Raw genomic sequence first — 16451 nt, forward strand, 5'->3', positions numbered from 1 at the left:
TGTGCTAAAACGGACCAGAGACCTGCTGCGTGGCTTACATTTGCTGTCCAGAACTCTCTCTCTCTCTCTCACACACACACACACACACACACACGCACAGGTTCTTTAATTGTCAGGTATCCTCCAATTCAAGATGCTGGAACCTGACAGTTGCTGCATGATAAATGACTGGAATTATTACTTATTGATTATTTCAGGGCCATACTTCATTCTAAATTCCAATTCAATGAGGACCATCCTTGTGGCTAATGTGGCATCTCTCCTTTCTGTATGTCGTACATTTTTTAAAATGACATAATGACGGAATGACTCATGATGCTAAAGGCTGCAGCTCCTCGAGGAACCCTTCCCCCCACGGAGTGTAGCGCTGCCACAGAAGTGTGCTGCGGGTTTACCAAAAGGCTATCCGTCTAGAAAATGGTAAGGTAGACGGATAGATGTTGCCTTAAGATGACAAAGGACAACACAAAAGCCACAGATAAGAGGAGAAGAAGAAGAGCAGCGAGTGACATGGAGTGAAACAAAGAATAGATGGAGACAGACGAGAGGAATGGGGGAGGTACAGTAGAGAGACCCTCTTCAGAAAAAGACGGCAGTGCCACAGGCTCCTCCATTCACTGAGCCATTATCCTGACAAGTTTAAAGATGTCATTACTCAAATCCTCTTTTTCTTAGTTGTTATTTCCATAAATTACAGACGGAGAAAAGGCTACGATTTAATCTGGAATTAGACAGGCTGAGTTGAAATGACAGTGCCCTGTAGAGCTTTTTGTGAATAGGCTTATAGCAGATAAGGAATGGTACAATTAGATTTTGAGCAGGTTGAGGGAACGGGTAAAACACCAGGCCGGTTGGGTTATTCTGCCTTTTCTCTCTCTCCCTCTCTCTCCTTTTCCCTGCCTCTAATCTCTCCCTCTCTCTCTCTCTCCTGCTCTTATATCATCACTTTGCACTTTTGCCACTTTCTCTCAGGACTGAACAATTTCAGGGAATGTTGAACTGCAAATCCGCACGCCGGAGCTCATTTCTGCCAGACCTTCCCGCGTGCCTTTTGTGGACCGGGGTTGCGTGCTTCCAAGTTATTATGGTAACATTTCGGCGAATGACCTTCACGTACATTAACCCCGTACGCCCAACATCTGCAGCTATTCTCGCTAATGCTGTTGTTGCTAATCGTAAGCAAAACAGATGCTTGTTCAGTGGCCCAGTGCTTCAAAAACCAGTCCTCGGTGCCCTCAAGCATGGGTTTTGGACGTGCGCGGTGGCGAACCCTGAAAAAGAGAGCCCTCCTGTTTTTTTCTGGGAACAACAGTCCCCATCCTTGGAGTGAGCACCGCGCATGGCGACCCAAAGAGCCGCCAAACAAACCTCATAGGGATTAAGGCCCTCGGCATCCATGTTTTTAACTCGCATGTGTTTAGCCTCATGACTAGAATCTGATCAAAATAATGAAGTTGCTTGTTAACGTCCTCCCCGAGTTGTTTTGATGTATATTTCAGCCATAATTTTGCAGACTTCTCATTCCTCTCCCCAACATACTCGGGCATCAGTTCCCCCGTCTATCATCTTCCTCTCCTCGACCTTTTTCTCTCTCTCCCTCCTGCTCATATCAAAGGCTGCGGCGCCGGTTGTGGGCAGAAGCCTATAAAGCGTTCTCCGAGAGCCTCTCTAATGACCTCCGAGACCCAGATGCCCTGCTTCAGCTCCACTTAATGGAGGGAATGCAATTAACTTCAACGCTGGCACCTGAGAGGCTGGAGCGAATTTTGTATGTGTGTGTGCGTGCGCGTGTGTGTGAGTGTAGAGGGAACATGCGGAAGTAACAGATTACACATAATGGGATTACCATGACTCAGGAAACACCCGGCTATCAGATTACGGATGAGAAATATATGATTACTTATTTGATTAAAACATCTAGAGAAGAGGGAAAAGCATTTTGATTACGCGTCGTTTCGCCCGGAGTGAGTGAGTGGCGTCGGCTGACGGCGTCGTGTTCAACCGTACAATAGTTTTCAATAACGGCGCCGTCCACAATCCTGATTCTTCCAATCAGAAGAAATAATCCACTTAGGCTCATTATATGTTTTACAGGCAAAGTAATCCAAAAGTAACAGAGCATAATCAGATTATGTTGCCTGCTCCAGGCTAATCCCGTGGATTAGATTACTGATTTTAAACTGCCAATCAGTCGGACTGAGTCGCGTAAAAGTAGCCCGTGTGAGTTTGTGAGTGTGTACCTGCTCCTCTTGCGTGTTTGTGCGAGGGCATCTTTAGGGAGAGGAGAGCGGGGGAGGGGGTGTTCTGTTGCTAGGCAGCGGGGGGGAGGGAGGGCAGTGTATCGTTGGAGGAGTCGGTAGCTGAGTGGTTATGTACTGCTGCAGGCTCTGGTCTCTTAGTGCCCCCCCCTTCTCCTCATGCACCACCACTACTACTACTACTACCACCACCACTGCCCCCTCCCTCCCTCTCCTCCTCCCCCTTGCCCTGTACAGCTCTACAGTTACCGTCGCTAGGCAACTGCCTCCGTGCTCTGCCAGCGTGCTTGGTAATTGGCCGGTGGCATGGCGGCGTGTAGTTGCCAGATCCAGCCAGCTGCACTGACTACTGCCTCCTCATGTTTCATGCACCCAACATCCACGCACGCATACTACCCGCCCCCTTTGTCCCGTTGCTTAGCAACACACTCAGGCATCCCTGTCTCTCGGGAATTTCATTGGCCAGTGCCGGATGGCCCAGACCTGCTGCTCTGGGTATTTCTGGGAAGTGAGGCAGTATGAAGGGGGTCCATGAAGGGGTGTGCTGGTGTGTTTGGACTCCAAACCTGCACCATCTCATCAAGAACAACCCCCCCCCCCCCCCCCCATGAACACAACTTCCTCCTCCAATTCATTTCACTCATCATCGTCCTGCTTTTATGCCAAATTCATATCAGTATTCACCTTTTTTTTTTTTTGAGTCGTTTGCTTTCACTTCTAGTTGGTTTTCACTTCATCACCGTGGTAACCTCCTGCACCTCTGTCTCTCACCTTCCACCCCCACGTGATTCCTGCTCATGAGGCGCTCCGGAACATGGCTGCTCGCAGTCGTCGAAGCTCCGGCTTTCAGCGCTGAGTATCAGGACAAAAACACAGTCCCCTCAGTGTTGCTGGCATTAAAGATGTGTGTTATTTTATTTGATCGGGATCCACATGAGCGGACAGATTAATGGCTGACTGTCATCCTGTCTTTCTTTTCTAAAAAAAAATTTCTTGCTATCTTATTTGACATTTTTGGTGATCTTACTTGTCCTCGTAGGTAATCTTGAGCTCTGTTCCCTGCAGCCGTCTCGACCCGGACAGAAGCCAAAGTGAAATAATTATTGATTTTTATTTTTCTGGTACTTTCTCCTCCAAGTGTGAACACAATGACTGAACAGCTGGTGGAGATAAAGGCACCGAACCACTCCTGTTCCTCCACAAACACTCTCCACAAAGATCCATTGATTGTGTCTCTTTGGCTAATCACGTTAGAAAAAAATTTAAGCCGGTGCCAAAGCCACTCAAGCAGAACTGGTCAGTGTGTCAGTGTGCCGGTCCAGATGGGATGTGACTGATGCAGGTGACGTCCTCTGAGCTGGACGCAGCTGGCAGATTGTGTTTTCTTCGCCATTATGTCGTGCGACTCGTCTAATTATCACCACCCCTCTGCTCATATCTGCAGCCTCTTCTGCCTTAATCCACTTCTGCAGCACTTCGCTCCTACTCCACTTTTTTTTTTTTCACTCATCTCACCTCCTCTTCTCACTCTCATCCACCTCCCTGCCTCTAATCCCCCTCCTCTCTCTCCCTTTGCACTTTTTCCTTCTTCTTCTTTCGCTCCACTTCTCTTCCGCGTGTTCAGCAAGATTGGAGACCGGTGGGAGCTTCTTCATCGCAGTGTTAAACATTGCCTTGCGTTCCTTCCAATCCTGAAAAATGAGTAAAAAAAAAAAAGAGAGCGCACAGGGATGTTTATCAGTGAAAGAGAAACTGCAGCACGTTGCAGCATACACAGACTTCAGCTTAGCCTCACTGTTTGGATTCATGCCTCCACACCAACCCCACAAAGGTTCCTCGCATGACCACAGAGACAAATAAGCGTGTGATTGGTGCATGAGCGATGAAACAGGTGTGTGTGTTTTTTTTTTCTTCCCCATCTCCCAGGTGAGAAGCCGTACAAGTGCTCGTGGGAGGGCTGCGAGTGGCGATTCGCCCGGAGCGACGAGCTGACGAGGCACTACCGCAAACACACCGGCGCCAAGCCTTTTAAGTGCAACCACTGTGACAGGTCTGTCAAAACTCCACTCTACCTCCTCTCCTCTCACTCCTGTATTTTTATCTTCCCTTCCAAAGGCTTGTTTGATGTACTCGCACAGTGGGCTCTGTTTTCCCGGTGTGTCGAGTTTGGTTTAGCAAATACAAGATGCTGGTAACACACCCAAATGTGTTTGGTACTGACCCAGTTTAAAAGTGTGCTGGCAGGATTACTAATGTGCTCCTCTGCAACACAAGCGAGACGCAACCTGCTCAGTCTTGCAGTGGGATTCCAAAGGTTGCTCATACGGCTCCATGCCCACAGTCGGCCCTGCGCAGCATATTAATAGAGCATCTCCTCACACGGCCTCGCTTCGGCGGCTGCTCTCACACCGGGGCAGAGGCGTAGAATAGGAGCCATTGATTCTCCTCTATGAAATGAAATATTAATTTGAAGAGGTGTGTAGGATCTTTGGGCATCTCTTTCTAATAGCTTTACAAAAGCCAGAATAAAACCTGTTTACATTTCTGCAAATCATGGATCACCTCAGCCTTCACAAGGACAGGCGCGGCGATGTGATGATGTCAGAGGTAGGAGGCGGGCTCAGGTGCTCGGTGGAACCAGGAGCTCTTTTTTTTGCAGACGGAGACGGACGTTTGAGTTCAGGGGTTTTTCTAGGGTTCAGACTCACCTCACGGGTGAGAGTGGGTGGGAGTCGTTTGAGAGTTTAAAAATCCCTGCATTGCTTCATCATACAGTAGGAAGTCTACAGTCGTGTAGCGGTAAACAGTGTCCCACGAGAAACAAGAACCTAAGTGTAGAGTAAAGAGGATTGGGGTGAGCACCGTTTTGGGCCTAGAAATTTGGTGCAGAATCGTATTAACGGTCAAATTTAGGGTTCCATTCACGTGAAATACGCTTTCATTGGCTTACTTTACGTGTTATATCCTTCATATTTGAGTTGTTGTCCATGAATTAAAGATACAGCCATTTTCTCATCAGTCCAGATTTAGTATGAAAACAAAAAGCCTGATAATGTGCCATTAAAATTGTGGATTTATTTTGATTATTCACACAATTTGAGGGTTCCTGTCTGTATTTTCCATAAAAATGTCAGTCGCTCAGTGCTGTTATTATTAGTCACCCAGCAGGTGAGGAGACTGAAGAGTCTCTCTCCATTAGCGCTCAAAATTTCCGGCCCAAACCAGTTATTGCTCCGTTACAAGGTAATAATGAGGGTTTTTAGGCACTAAGATCCTTTTAGCTCCAGCCAGAATTGCCTTCCATAATAATTTATTGATCATTGTATCAGGAGCAGTGAGAGACAGCTAATAAAGCGCTTATAAAGGATCCATTATTTGAAAATGGTGCAGTTTTTGCTGCGCTGGACTCTTCAGAAAAGTAGACACGGGGAGTTTTGGATGCCTGTGACTGGACTCCAGGAAAGCGGATGATTCCCGGCTGTGTGACCTGAGTGTCCTTGAGCTCGCACACATCTGTGCTGAAATCGTAGATAAATATTTAATCATTCCAAAGACGTCTTTTTACTTTCAACTCCGATCTTTCTTTCTTTCTTTCTTTCTTTCTTTCTTTCTTTCTCTTTTTTGTTAACCATTCTTTTGGTTTTTGCGAAGCCTTCATCTCAGTCCGAGGTGTGAAGGTGCTGGGAGAGCTTGAGCAGTTGATCTGATGTCGTTTCCCGGTGACTCCACTTGTTAATTAGCCGCCGCGGCTTCTGTTTAATTATGAAACACAGCAAAATGTTAATCTGCCGACCCTCCTCCTCCTCAAATGAGGCTCAGCTGACAGAGTCATCGAGCATCCGGCGACCATTATTTGCTATAAAAAGACTCGCCTGACTGAGACAGAAAAATCTTTACTTCTATTTTAATTACAACCTTCTGTGTGTGTGCGATGCGGCCCCGGCCGACACCTCTGGGATCTCACAGCAATTTTGTCCACAGGAGTCACCAGTGTATTTAAGACAAAGGTCCCCAGTTGAAGGTTTGCATGGGAAGGTCATTTTTTTTTAATCTGTCTTTATTCTTTGTTCAACTCCAGTGTAAATTATCAGACCTCAAAAGGTTTATAGAGCTTCATGCCCGTGTGTGGAAGGTGGAAGAAAAATGTGAGGAGATATTAATGCGGCCCAAATTAAACCTGTGCGTTATCGTTCATCTTGTTCTTTCTCCTGGTCCATATTTTAAAAATAAAATAAAGTAAAGTGGACTCATGCAACAGCGTCGTACTGAGTCCCTGCTGCGCTGTCGCTGACTTTGAGAGGGTTACAAAATTGTGAGTCCCAACAAGCTAATTTCCATGTTTTTTCAATTTAGCTGACTTTATTTTTATTAGTTCTTTCCATTTGTGTATTGCTTTATTTTTTCTTGCCTTCAAAGTCCCTGCAGCAGCGTTTTAATGAATGAATGAGTCAGAAGGACCTGCATCCCTGCAGTGTTTGACTGTGCTGAGCTGGGTTGGACCTTCATCAGTGCTAACATGGCAACAAAAGCTGTTGGCCTCTTGAATCATGCATAGGTTTGTTACGACGGGGCAGAAGAAGCCCCTCCTCACCTGGGGTGCTTCGTGCGTGTGAAGGAGAATGTGTGTGTTGCTTGGTCATTGGTGCACGAGTGTATGTGTGTGTGAAGGCCAAGCAGTGTCAACTTAATCAGGTCTCAGCTGGACAGACTGTAAATACAGTATCCCCCCCCCCCCATGTCCCCCACCCTCCTGATTTCCCACCTCCCTCCACCACCAGACTCCCCTGCAGGCACATCCCTAATTTGGGCCCACCTCTGTCATGTGTCACAAGGCGCCCAGCCCCTCCAGCCCAGCACACGCAAACACACACACACACACACACACACACACACACACATGCATCCTGCTGAGATGAAGGAAGGAGGGAAACAGGGGAGACGGAGAAGACGGGGTGGAAGATTGAAGGTGGGGCGGGGGGGGGGGGGGGACACAAACCCACGGTGTGCCAGCTGGTGTCGTGCCCCCGAGTCGTGACTCATACTTTACCATCTGTCTCAACGAGCACACACACACACACACACACACACACACACACACACACACACACACACACACACACACACACACACACACCAGCACGTCTCCTGAGCCGTTCATTAATCCCACGTGTTTGTTCACATGCACACGCTCGTGCACAGCAGTAACACACACACACACACACACACACACACACACACACACACGCAGGTGTGACAGTAAGACAGATGACTGGTGGCTCATCACAGTGTAACTCCCCCTCTTGGCCAAACACTGATTCATCTTGACATCTTCGACAGTTGCTTCTGTCTCCGTGGAAGGAGCCGCCGTGAAACCGCCGTCGAAAAAGAAACCCACGGTTGCAGAACCGCAACGCTTTTTAGTTCGCACGAGAGTCAAAAACTGGTCTTCAGCGATGATCGCGGACAGAGCGCTGGCTGTAAAAGTGTTTCATAAAATCAGAGGACAAGCGACCATAAAGTTGTAATTTGAATGCAGCAAATTGATGCCGTTCGCATCATAAAAGGTTCGTCTGCTCATGAGAAGCCTGGAAAAGTCATGGAAATTGAATGTGGAAAGTCCCAGACCTGGATTTCTTATTATTTAAAAGAAGAAAAGAAAGAAAAACAACAAAAAATTTCAGAAAAGGAAAACAGAACAATAATAAACGTGTTTTGAAAGATAAGTAATTGTCCTTTTGAAAAAGTAGATACAGAAACGAAAATCCGAGAAAGGTCGTGGAATTTGAAAAAGTAGCAGCTGCAAGTCCTGGCAAAAAGTAGCATTTTTGGAAAAGGGATGATGTGGAGTGTGGTGAGGAGAAGGTGAACTGAGGAGTGAAATGAATATTCTGGTCATGAAAATGTCTCCTCGGCTCAGTGTGCGTGCGTGAACCCCGACAATCACACTGTGAGTTGGGTTTGCCTCACCTCAACTTCAACTGGAAAATATTAGACAAAAACATGCAGTTTGGGAGCATTTGTTTGTTTGTTTGTTTAAAAAAGGGTAATTTAATAATAACAAATGGAAGCATATGAGCATGTAGTAAAATATGCCCCGATCTCAAATATATCCAAACGCTCTAATCACCAGAACATACAGCCTCCAATTACCTAAAACAAAGCAACACTTGCTTTTTGCACGGCGCGCCTCTCGGGGACGGAGCATTACTTCTGCACACAACAGAAATAGTGTTGATCTAGTAACGGCGGCGCTAAAGTAGGTCTCTATAATGGCTGCGTGTGTGCGGAGGCAGGCGTGGGATAAACAAAACACCGGCTGAGAGCATATATTACGTCAATTTGTGTCCATCAGGTTGGAGTAATCAAACATTTCTTCAATGAGGAGAGAACAAAAAAGTAGGCCAGTGTCCTTCCAGAGCGATTTCACTTTTTTTGCCGTGCGGCTGCGATCCTGCGAGCCTGATTTCTGACGAGAGGCTACAATTCATCTCATTTAACTATCGTTTTACAGCACATGTTTTGTGCGTTGCTTATTTTTCCTCCCTCCCCTCCCTTCTCTCCTCAACAGATCCATCTGCAGGCTCTCTAGTTATTCATGGCACAGCTGAAGTCATTAGCTGAAAATGCTGATTATGAATTAGTTACACATATACTAATTGCATCTGCGTTCACCAGCTAAAAGCAACGTTTAGTGCTGTCGACAAAACAAACTTCTCTCCCTCCTCCCCGCAACAAGCTAACAAGCCTTTCTCTGTGTCGCTCTCTGGTTGCAGGTGTTTCTCACGGTCGGATCACTTGGCGCTGCACATGAAGAGGCACATCTGAGGAATTTGAGAGAGAGGTCAGCGGGAGTGGAAGGGGATGATGGTGGCGGAGTGGAAGACAAGAGCAGAGAAATAACACCATGGATGTCAGAGGGAGACAGCGGGACGGACTGGAAAAAGCACCAGATTTGGCCGTGGTGGACTGGAGGGACAGGCGCCACGCAGGGACGTTGACTACAGACAGAAACACAAGCAGGCAGACAGATGGATCATAAGTGACTCCATCAATCTGTGCTCGACCAGTTGGTCCATGATTCCACAATGACACGCCATCATCTCACTGAAAGTGTTGTCGCGTGGACGTTAGAGACGCTCCACGCGTCTCAGAGGGGATTTCACATGATGAATGGTGGACCGCGAGCCTGTAGTTGGCAGCTCTTTGTTTTACTTTGCAATCGTCCCTCAGTGAAACGCTTCCAAAATGTCAGCCCTGCTCGCACAGCAGCGCTTCACCAACACCAAACTGGACCGGTTGTGACTTTTAAGATTTGTATATTTCATCTCCTTCAGAGCTGAGGAGGGCAAATCTATCGCCTAAAGTAGCTAAACATCATCAAGTGAGAGTCCCTCAAACCTGCCTTTACAATCTATCAAAGTTGTATCATCTAATATAGCCCACAGATAATAATTTGACCATTTTTCATCTGACCTCTCACGTCGCACAACCGGATCATTTATAAATTCTTCAATTGCATCGAAGCACTTCTTTGAACAGAGATTGGATTTCCTGAAGACGTGAAGATGGGAGTATGTTTCACACGCGTGCTGCGAAGACTGATTGAGGTCATCCAGAGTGCTGGCGTGCTCCATGTTCATCCGTTGAGGGTTTCCGCCGGATGAGGCTAACTAATCTACTCTGGGACTGTTCATCTCCTAGAATGTCAGCTGAAACCGAGGATCTCCAGAGACGGCCCCGCTTCTCTCTGGGATTGTGGCTCTTGTTGTCAGAAACTGTTGCACAATTGACTCTTTGCAAACCTTTTTGTTAAAAAAAAAAAAAAAAAAAAACAGACAAAAAAAAAAGAAAAATATCCTGAACTGGGAGACAATTGGGGACTGGCTTTCACACGCCGTGCACAAGTTGAAGCAGCTAGCTGACTGTGATAGCACATCGAATGAGATGTATGTAAAGGCTATATTGTTTCTACAAAAAAGATTCTCCTATTTGTTCAAAAAAAATGGATGAACACAACGGAAATAATTGACGCAGCCAAAAACAAAAACAGAAATTTGAAAAAGTGTCTATTTTAGATGCCTGAAATGATCTCTTTGGCCTTGGAGAGTGATTGGCACCTAAGTAGCCACAGAGGATGTTTCGCGTGCCACCCGTGCTCCAAATTAGCAGCTCTCAAACTTCCTTTCAGCAGCATTCAACTCCTAATCGGACCCTATGCATATCCAAGAACATTCCTGCTTACTTCCTGACTGTGCACAGATGGGTGACAAGCTCAAGAAAAGCTGTGGCAGAATGGTCGGGTCCATGTTTTTGGACCAGCCTGTTTTGGGAAAAAATGGTGTCGTTTCATTTCAAATGGATGTTTCTGGACAGTTCTGCTGTTTTTAGCCATTCTAATAATACATGGCTGGCTCTGCCTGACACCCAAATGTGAGTCCTTGAAAAAGAAAGTGCGCCTTAGAGAGGTTTTTTTCTTTAATTTGTCACCCATCTGTACGCCTGAATGCAGATTTCCCCCCTGCTGGACACGGAAGGACTTGCAGGAAGACACAAATTCAATCAAATGGGTGGCTGTTCTTTGAGGAAATCAATGTGAATGTATCTGTTGTAAGTCTGTACATGTTGCTGAGCCTGTGAACGAGGATATGAGACATCGTGTGTGTTTATATACATTATTTCTCACATTAGAAGTTAATCTTAGCTAGTCATGGCTGGGGGCTTTCACTACACCTTTTTACTGGACCAGCAGGAGGTCAAGAGAGCAGATTTCCAGTAGGTGGCTGAAGGAGGTTAGGGCGAACAGATCTGCTCGGTCAGCAAAGATAACTGCCCCATCAGCTCATGAAACTGCAATGGAGTGAGACCCCAACCCCCCACCCCCCACCCCCATTTCTGCACACACACACACACACACACACACACACACATACACATAGATAGACACACTCCTACAAAACTGGAATTAACATTTGTCCTTGGTGATCTGGAACAATGACGCATAAATTCCAGTCGGCGCCGTTCGCCACGTTAAGAGTGACTTCTCATACGCGGGGACGATGGTCATGATTTGCTCCGTTCTCTTTGGACGAGGCAAGTGAGTCAGAACATCGATGGAGCGCCTCCCGCTTCACATCATTTAATTTCAAGGTGACCAAAAACGAAGGCCATCGAGGTTGCAGCTAGCGTTCCTGACGTTTGTTGAGAGTCGACTTGGAGCTGAAACGTCAGGAATGTCAGTGCGGTTTTGCGAGTCCCGCACGCGGAGGACAAAACGAAGAGAATTCTTATTGTACCATCAATGGCAGCTCTACTCGTGTGTTTCCATGATTCAACGTTGCACCACGCGCTCTCCTCCTTAGATGAGCGGTTGCAGCAGATATTTGTTGTTCTCTTCATGTTGTGTAGTGGATACCTGAGGATTTTGGGGGCTGAAACACTGAATGTGGTTTGTTTTGCTGTTTTTCTTTTTTTTTTCTTCTTTTTTTTCTCCTGTTCCTTGACAACTAAGAGATGGGAATGTCCCAAACCGTCCTCACGAGACAAAATATCTTGATGCATCCTGTCACCCAAAACTAGACAGGTAACAAGAGACGGATGACATCAATCAACATCGATTCCCAAGATTGTTTTTAACGTAACTAGGCAACTAGCAGTTGGCTTGTTAAAGACACGGTGAGTACAAACCCCTGCAAACGTTCCACCGTTGCGTTAGAAACACTGAGTTTTGGCTGCAGGAAAGCGGCTCCTCCTGGCTGACGATGATTTAGGTTCTACAACAAATATCACAAAAAGTGAACGGGAGACAGTCGAACAAAATGGAGTGTGTCTACCTCTTGCCCGAGCGGCGTGGTGACACCTCATTATGGGAATCAAACGAGCCGTTCTGTGGCGTGGAGGACGTGTTGAAACATCCCCGTTCATCTAAATGCGGTCCAACTCCTCTCAACAAATGCATCTCACACGTTTGCTGGGAGCTGGAAAATGCAAATGTGATATTTTGGAAATTTTGGTTGTCTTGGAGGATCAATTGTGTGTCATCTCAATGAATGATTGTCAATTCTGCTGTGCCTGTTGTGTTCTTTGTCTGTTTGTATTTGCACTCTTTTTGAAAAGAAAAAAAAATCACTGGCATATCTAATGTTTTCTGTCCACTTCTGTACGCTACACTTCACACCCCGGGTGATGAAACACTGATCACAAAGTCTGTATAGTAGCTGTTTTACACACACACACACACACACACACACACACACACACACACACACACACATGTTCACACGCACTCTCAATAGCATGCAGACACTCCCTAAACATGCAGGCGAATCATACACACACATGCACACTTCCATGCACGTGTACATCCCAAACACACACACACACACACACACACACAAACACACACACACACACACACACTCGCTTAGTTCTCCTTGTGTGTTTTCACTGTTTTTCATGTGAGAGTCAGAGATCCAGACTGCAGCTTTTGCTCTCAGCAGAGGGGGGAAACACACATTGCTATGTGTGACACCACCTCTCTTTCCACCAGGTCTGAATTTCAAATCAAACACACCCCCTTTTTCTACCAGCACCCCCTCCCTCCCCCACTCCCCCCACCTCCTTCCATTTTCTCAGATATGATCCCTTTCTACTCCTCTGTCCGACCCCCCTCCTCTCCTCCTCTTCCTCCTGCACCTTTCTTTTCCCTCTGTTGTCTTTCTCCGTTCCTTTTCGCTGTACAGTGTTTCAGAATTATCATTTGTAAATTATGACGTATGGGTACGATAATGTTCTTTATTATGGAAAAATGAGAAAGATTTATTTTTGTTACTGGTTTGTTTCATAATTCCTTTTGTAAATTGGTATTGTAATATCTCTATGCAAGGAACTGTTCGGTGAATCGTTTTTATTTAAGAATGTAATTATGTGTAATAAATGGTAGAAGCAGTTTGGCATGGAGTATTCATGGTTCTTGACTGGTCTGTTAATGGCAATTTAATCCTGCAAGAATAATCACCTTCCCACAGGTTATTAAATGACTTCTTATCAAGTCTCCATCACAGCGCCATTCAGTTTGCTAACAATGCAAGAGTACATTGACATTCCTTTTGGCTTTCAGTGGACTTTTTAAAGGAATACATCAACATTTTGGGGAATATGCTTATTGTCCAGAGCCAGAGACGTAGATGAGTCCCCTTCTCTCTCTGTGCAACTCCAGTTCCCCACTGGGCAGCTAACTGCTAGTTAGCTTAGCTGCAATGAGTGTTAGCAGTGGGGCAAAGGAGAAATACCTGGTTTAAAAAAAAAAAAAAAAAAAGAGTGTGTTTTTTTTTCTTCCACAGCTCATGCTAATGTCAGCCCTGGTTCTGTTAAGGCAGCCAAAGATTATTTTAGATGAAAATGTCTGTCATGACTTTTGGGACATCTTCCTCTACTGCCTCCCTGCAAGCATCCATTGCAGCTAAGCTAACTAGCACATAGCCATCCGGTGGAGCTCTTTAATGCACAGAGAGAGAGAGAGAGAGAGAGAGGGAGAGGGAGAGCAAGCGAGCAATCTGTCTGCCTGTCTGGCCCTTAAGAGGACTGAGCAAATTACCTAAATAGTCGGCGTGTTCTTTTAAAGGACGGGACTGTCCATTTATTCTGGTTCTGCTACTTTGTGGCTGACCGAGGAGAAAAATAACAGGAAATTGGCCAGAATACCTTCACGTTCCCCCTCTCTGAGGGAACGGCAGCGTGTTAATTACGTCTGTTTCCAACCAAGGTGATGACTTATCTGCTATTCGTGCCTTTTGACCATGACTAGCTGATAAAAGGGTAATCGAATAACTAATGGCTAATTAGGGAGTAATTACTCCCTGGTAAATGGCCCTATGCAGTGTATTAATTCTCCTTGGGTCTGGCAGAGAGAAACTCCCATAAGGTTTTTTGTTTCATTTAATGCTCCCTAATTGAAATGGGCACCCTCATCAAGAAGCTTACATGTATCTGTCCGACTTAATGTGCTATAATCTGTAATTACCGACAGCCACATATTATCTACCTAACTGCACCTACTGCGTCAATCTCACAGACATGATATGAAATTAAAGACGATGGAGTCATTTTTCAATAAAGGTCGCACATCCCGTGAGCGCTTCTTCGATCGTCATTTTCACTCCGTGCGATGGAAATGAGGATGTGTGTGAGCTCACAGTGAGCTAAATGGTTTCAGCGGAGAAATGACCACATTCCTTCTACATCGACATCATTGCGTTTAATTTTGGTTGACTGCCGGTGAATGTGGCAGCGGCCAGGGTTGGATTTGCAGCTAATTACAGCGGGGAATCAAGCAGAATGATCTGCAAATAATAGAAAAGCCAGTTTGAGCAGCACGGCAGGTGACTGCATGGTTACACAATGACCCCGCCCCCCTCTCTTGTTTCCACTCATCAGCATCACACCATAGCATCTGATAGCATCTGTGGAAATGTTAATAAAATATGATCTTGTCTTCCTCTATTAAACGTGTTCCGTCAGCGTGCGAGAGCATAAAAAGCCTCAGGTGTCAGAGCGTCAAACTCCAGTTTATTTCCTTCTCATAATTCGATATGAACGGGAGAGCAGGCGAGTGGACAGAGCAGCTGTCCATCATGATCTTCAACAAACAAAAGGTTCAAACAGGGACTCTGGAGACTAGACTGAATCCAGATCCCCTATTCAGAACTGCATTAAAAAAAAAGGCGCTTTTCATTATGTTTAATCGATCTGCCTCAGACGTCAGAGGGTTAAACCTTGACCTGTGTTTCACCCGCCTGCTATACTTCATGAAAATCAGCTTGGCCTCATTCTACAGAAACCATAACCCTCTTTGGCAGCGATAACAATAAAAAAGACTTGAAACGAAAAGCGACTGCTGAGCATGAGGTGAATACAGTCCAACAATGGCAGACAAGCAACACCGAAGGAGGATATTTCAACATAAAACAGGATCATAAGTGAAAATTCGACTCCCTGAGACTGAAAACATCACCTCGTACCATGACAAAACTTGAGTTAATGGGACTTTAAACTTTAAAAAGCAGGATCCATCAGTCAGCGTGGGCAAAACTTAAGAGCACAGGACAGTCCCCCCCCCCCAGACTTTTCAAATATATTGTCTCATTGTTCGGATCCTGGAGGCTTATCAGCTTGTCCTTGAATCGTCTACAGTCTCTGCTCCACTATTCACCGCCGAAACACCTGAGCACATTCAGAGATGTTTTTGTTTTATATACAATGATTGAGCCGTAGCTCACGCCATTGAACGGATAAAATGGCGTGACGGTGCTGAATTGAAGCAACTGTAATGAAAGAAAGAGCGATTCTTCAGGCGAGCAGTGATTCACTTAACCAGCAGAACATAAAGCCCTTGTTTTCACGAGGTTGTGCAATGGAAGATTTCACCAAGAGAGCTGCCAGCGCCTGTGGGTGTCTTGTAGGCGTTTGGCAGCTGTTTAGGGATGTTATTGTCACATCTGGCAACATGGAGATGCCAGCATAGTGTGGAGCAGAGCTACAAGTTTAAAGCCTCCCTCGCCATATCTTCCTCCGTGCTTACACCGTCAGAGCACTCTGTCGCTGACTCGGGTGATAAGAGGAAGCCCCTTCCCAAGATTACATGGAACTACTTAGCCACTGATCTGCATGAAGACAAGCTTGAAATGCCTCAAAATCTCCTGTTGCGATGCCTACATCGAGCAGAGTTCATGGAAAATGAGCGAGCGGCTTGTCCTACAAAGGGTTGTGAGCCATTGATTCTTCTGTTGCGTGCCATGAGCAGCCAAGTGCTTAGATATTTCCAATTATAGGGAATATGTCGAGGTGGCCCTCTGTAATTAAAGCCTAATCATCCTGGTGTATTCTGAGAAGCATCCTCATCAAGCTTTCATTTATCTTCCTCCTTGTGATACCCAGCAGCACCCCTTCAGGGATGCTCAGATAGCCCGCTTCCAATCTAAATCCAAGTATTTGGTGGCGCGAGAATATACGCTTAGAGGTTACTGTCTAACTTCCAAAAATCATCATCCAGTCAGATCTGTTTCCAAATGTATTTGCACTGGAAACATGTTGCAAATTTTTTTCAAGTAAAGACCAACAATGAATTGATAAAATGGAGTCTTTTGTTCGATAACAAGTCTTTCTCGGCGCATCGGCAGCCATCTTGGTAAAACCTCC

At 45.8% G+C, this 16451-nt stretch overlaps 1 protein-coding gene across 1 annotated transcript in view; it reads left to right on the top strand.

Annotated features, from left to right (window-relative positions):
• The window catches only part of klf7a (Kruppel like factor 7a), a 34521-nt gene extending 21332 nt beyond the window's left edge, over positions 1-13189 (top strand). Inside the window, exons 3-4 of the mRNA XM_086200932.1 lie at positions 4185-4308; positions 9032-13189. Coding sequence (XP_086057058.1) covers positions 4185-4308; positions 9032-9083 — 176 coding nt within the window. The 3' untranslated portion in view covers positions 9084-13189. The remainder of the gene's footprint in view (positions 1-4184; positions 4309-9031) is intronic.
• The last annotated feature ends 3262 nt before the right edge of the window (positions 13190-16451 follow it).

This window comes from Aulostomus chinensis, chromosome 1 (assembly GCF_037954235.1).
Source record: "Aulostomus chinensis isolate RoL2024-O1b breed Wild chromosome 1, RoL_Achi_v1.0, whole genome shotgun sequence".
Taxonomy (NCBI): Eukaryota; Metazoa; Chordata; class Actinopteri; order Syngnathiformes; family Aulostomidae; genus Aulostomus; species Aulostomus chinensis.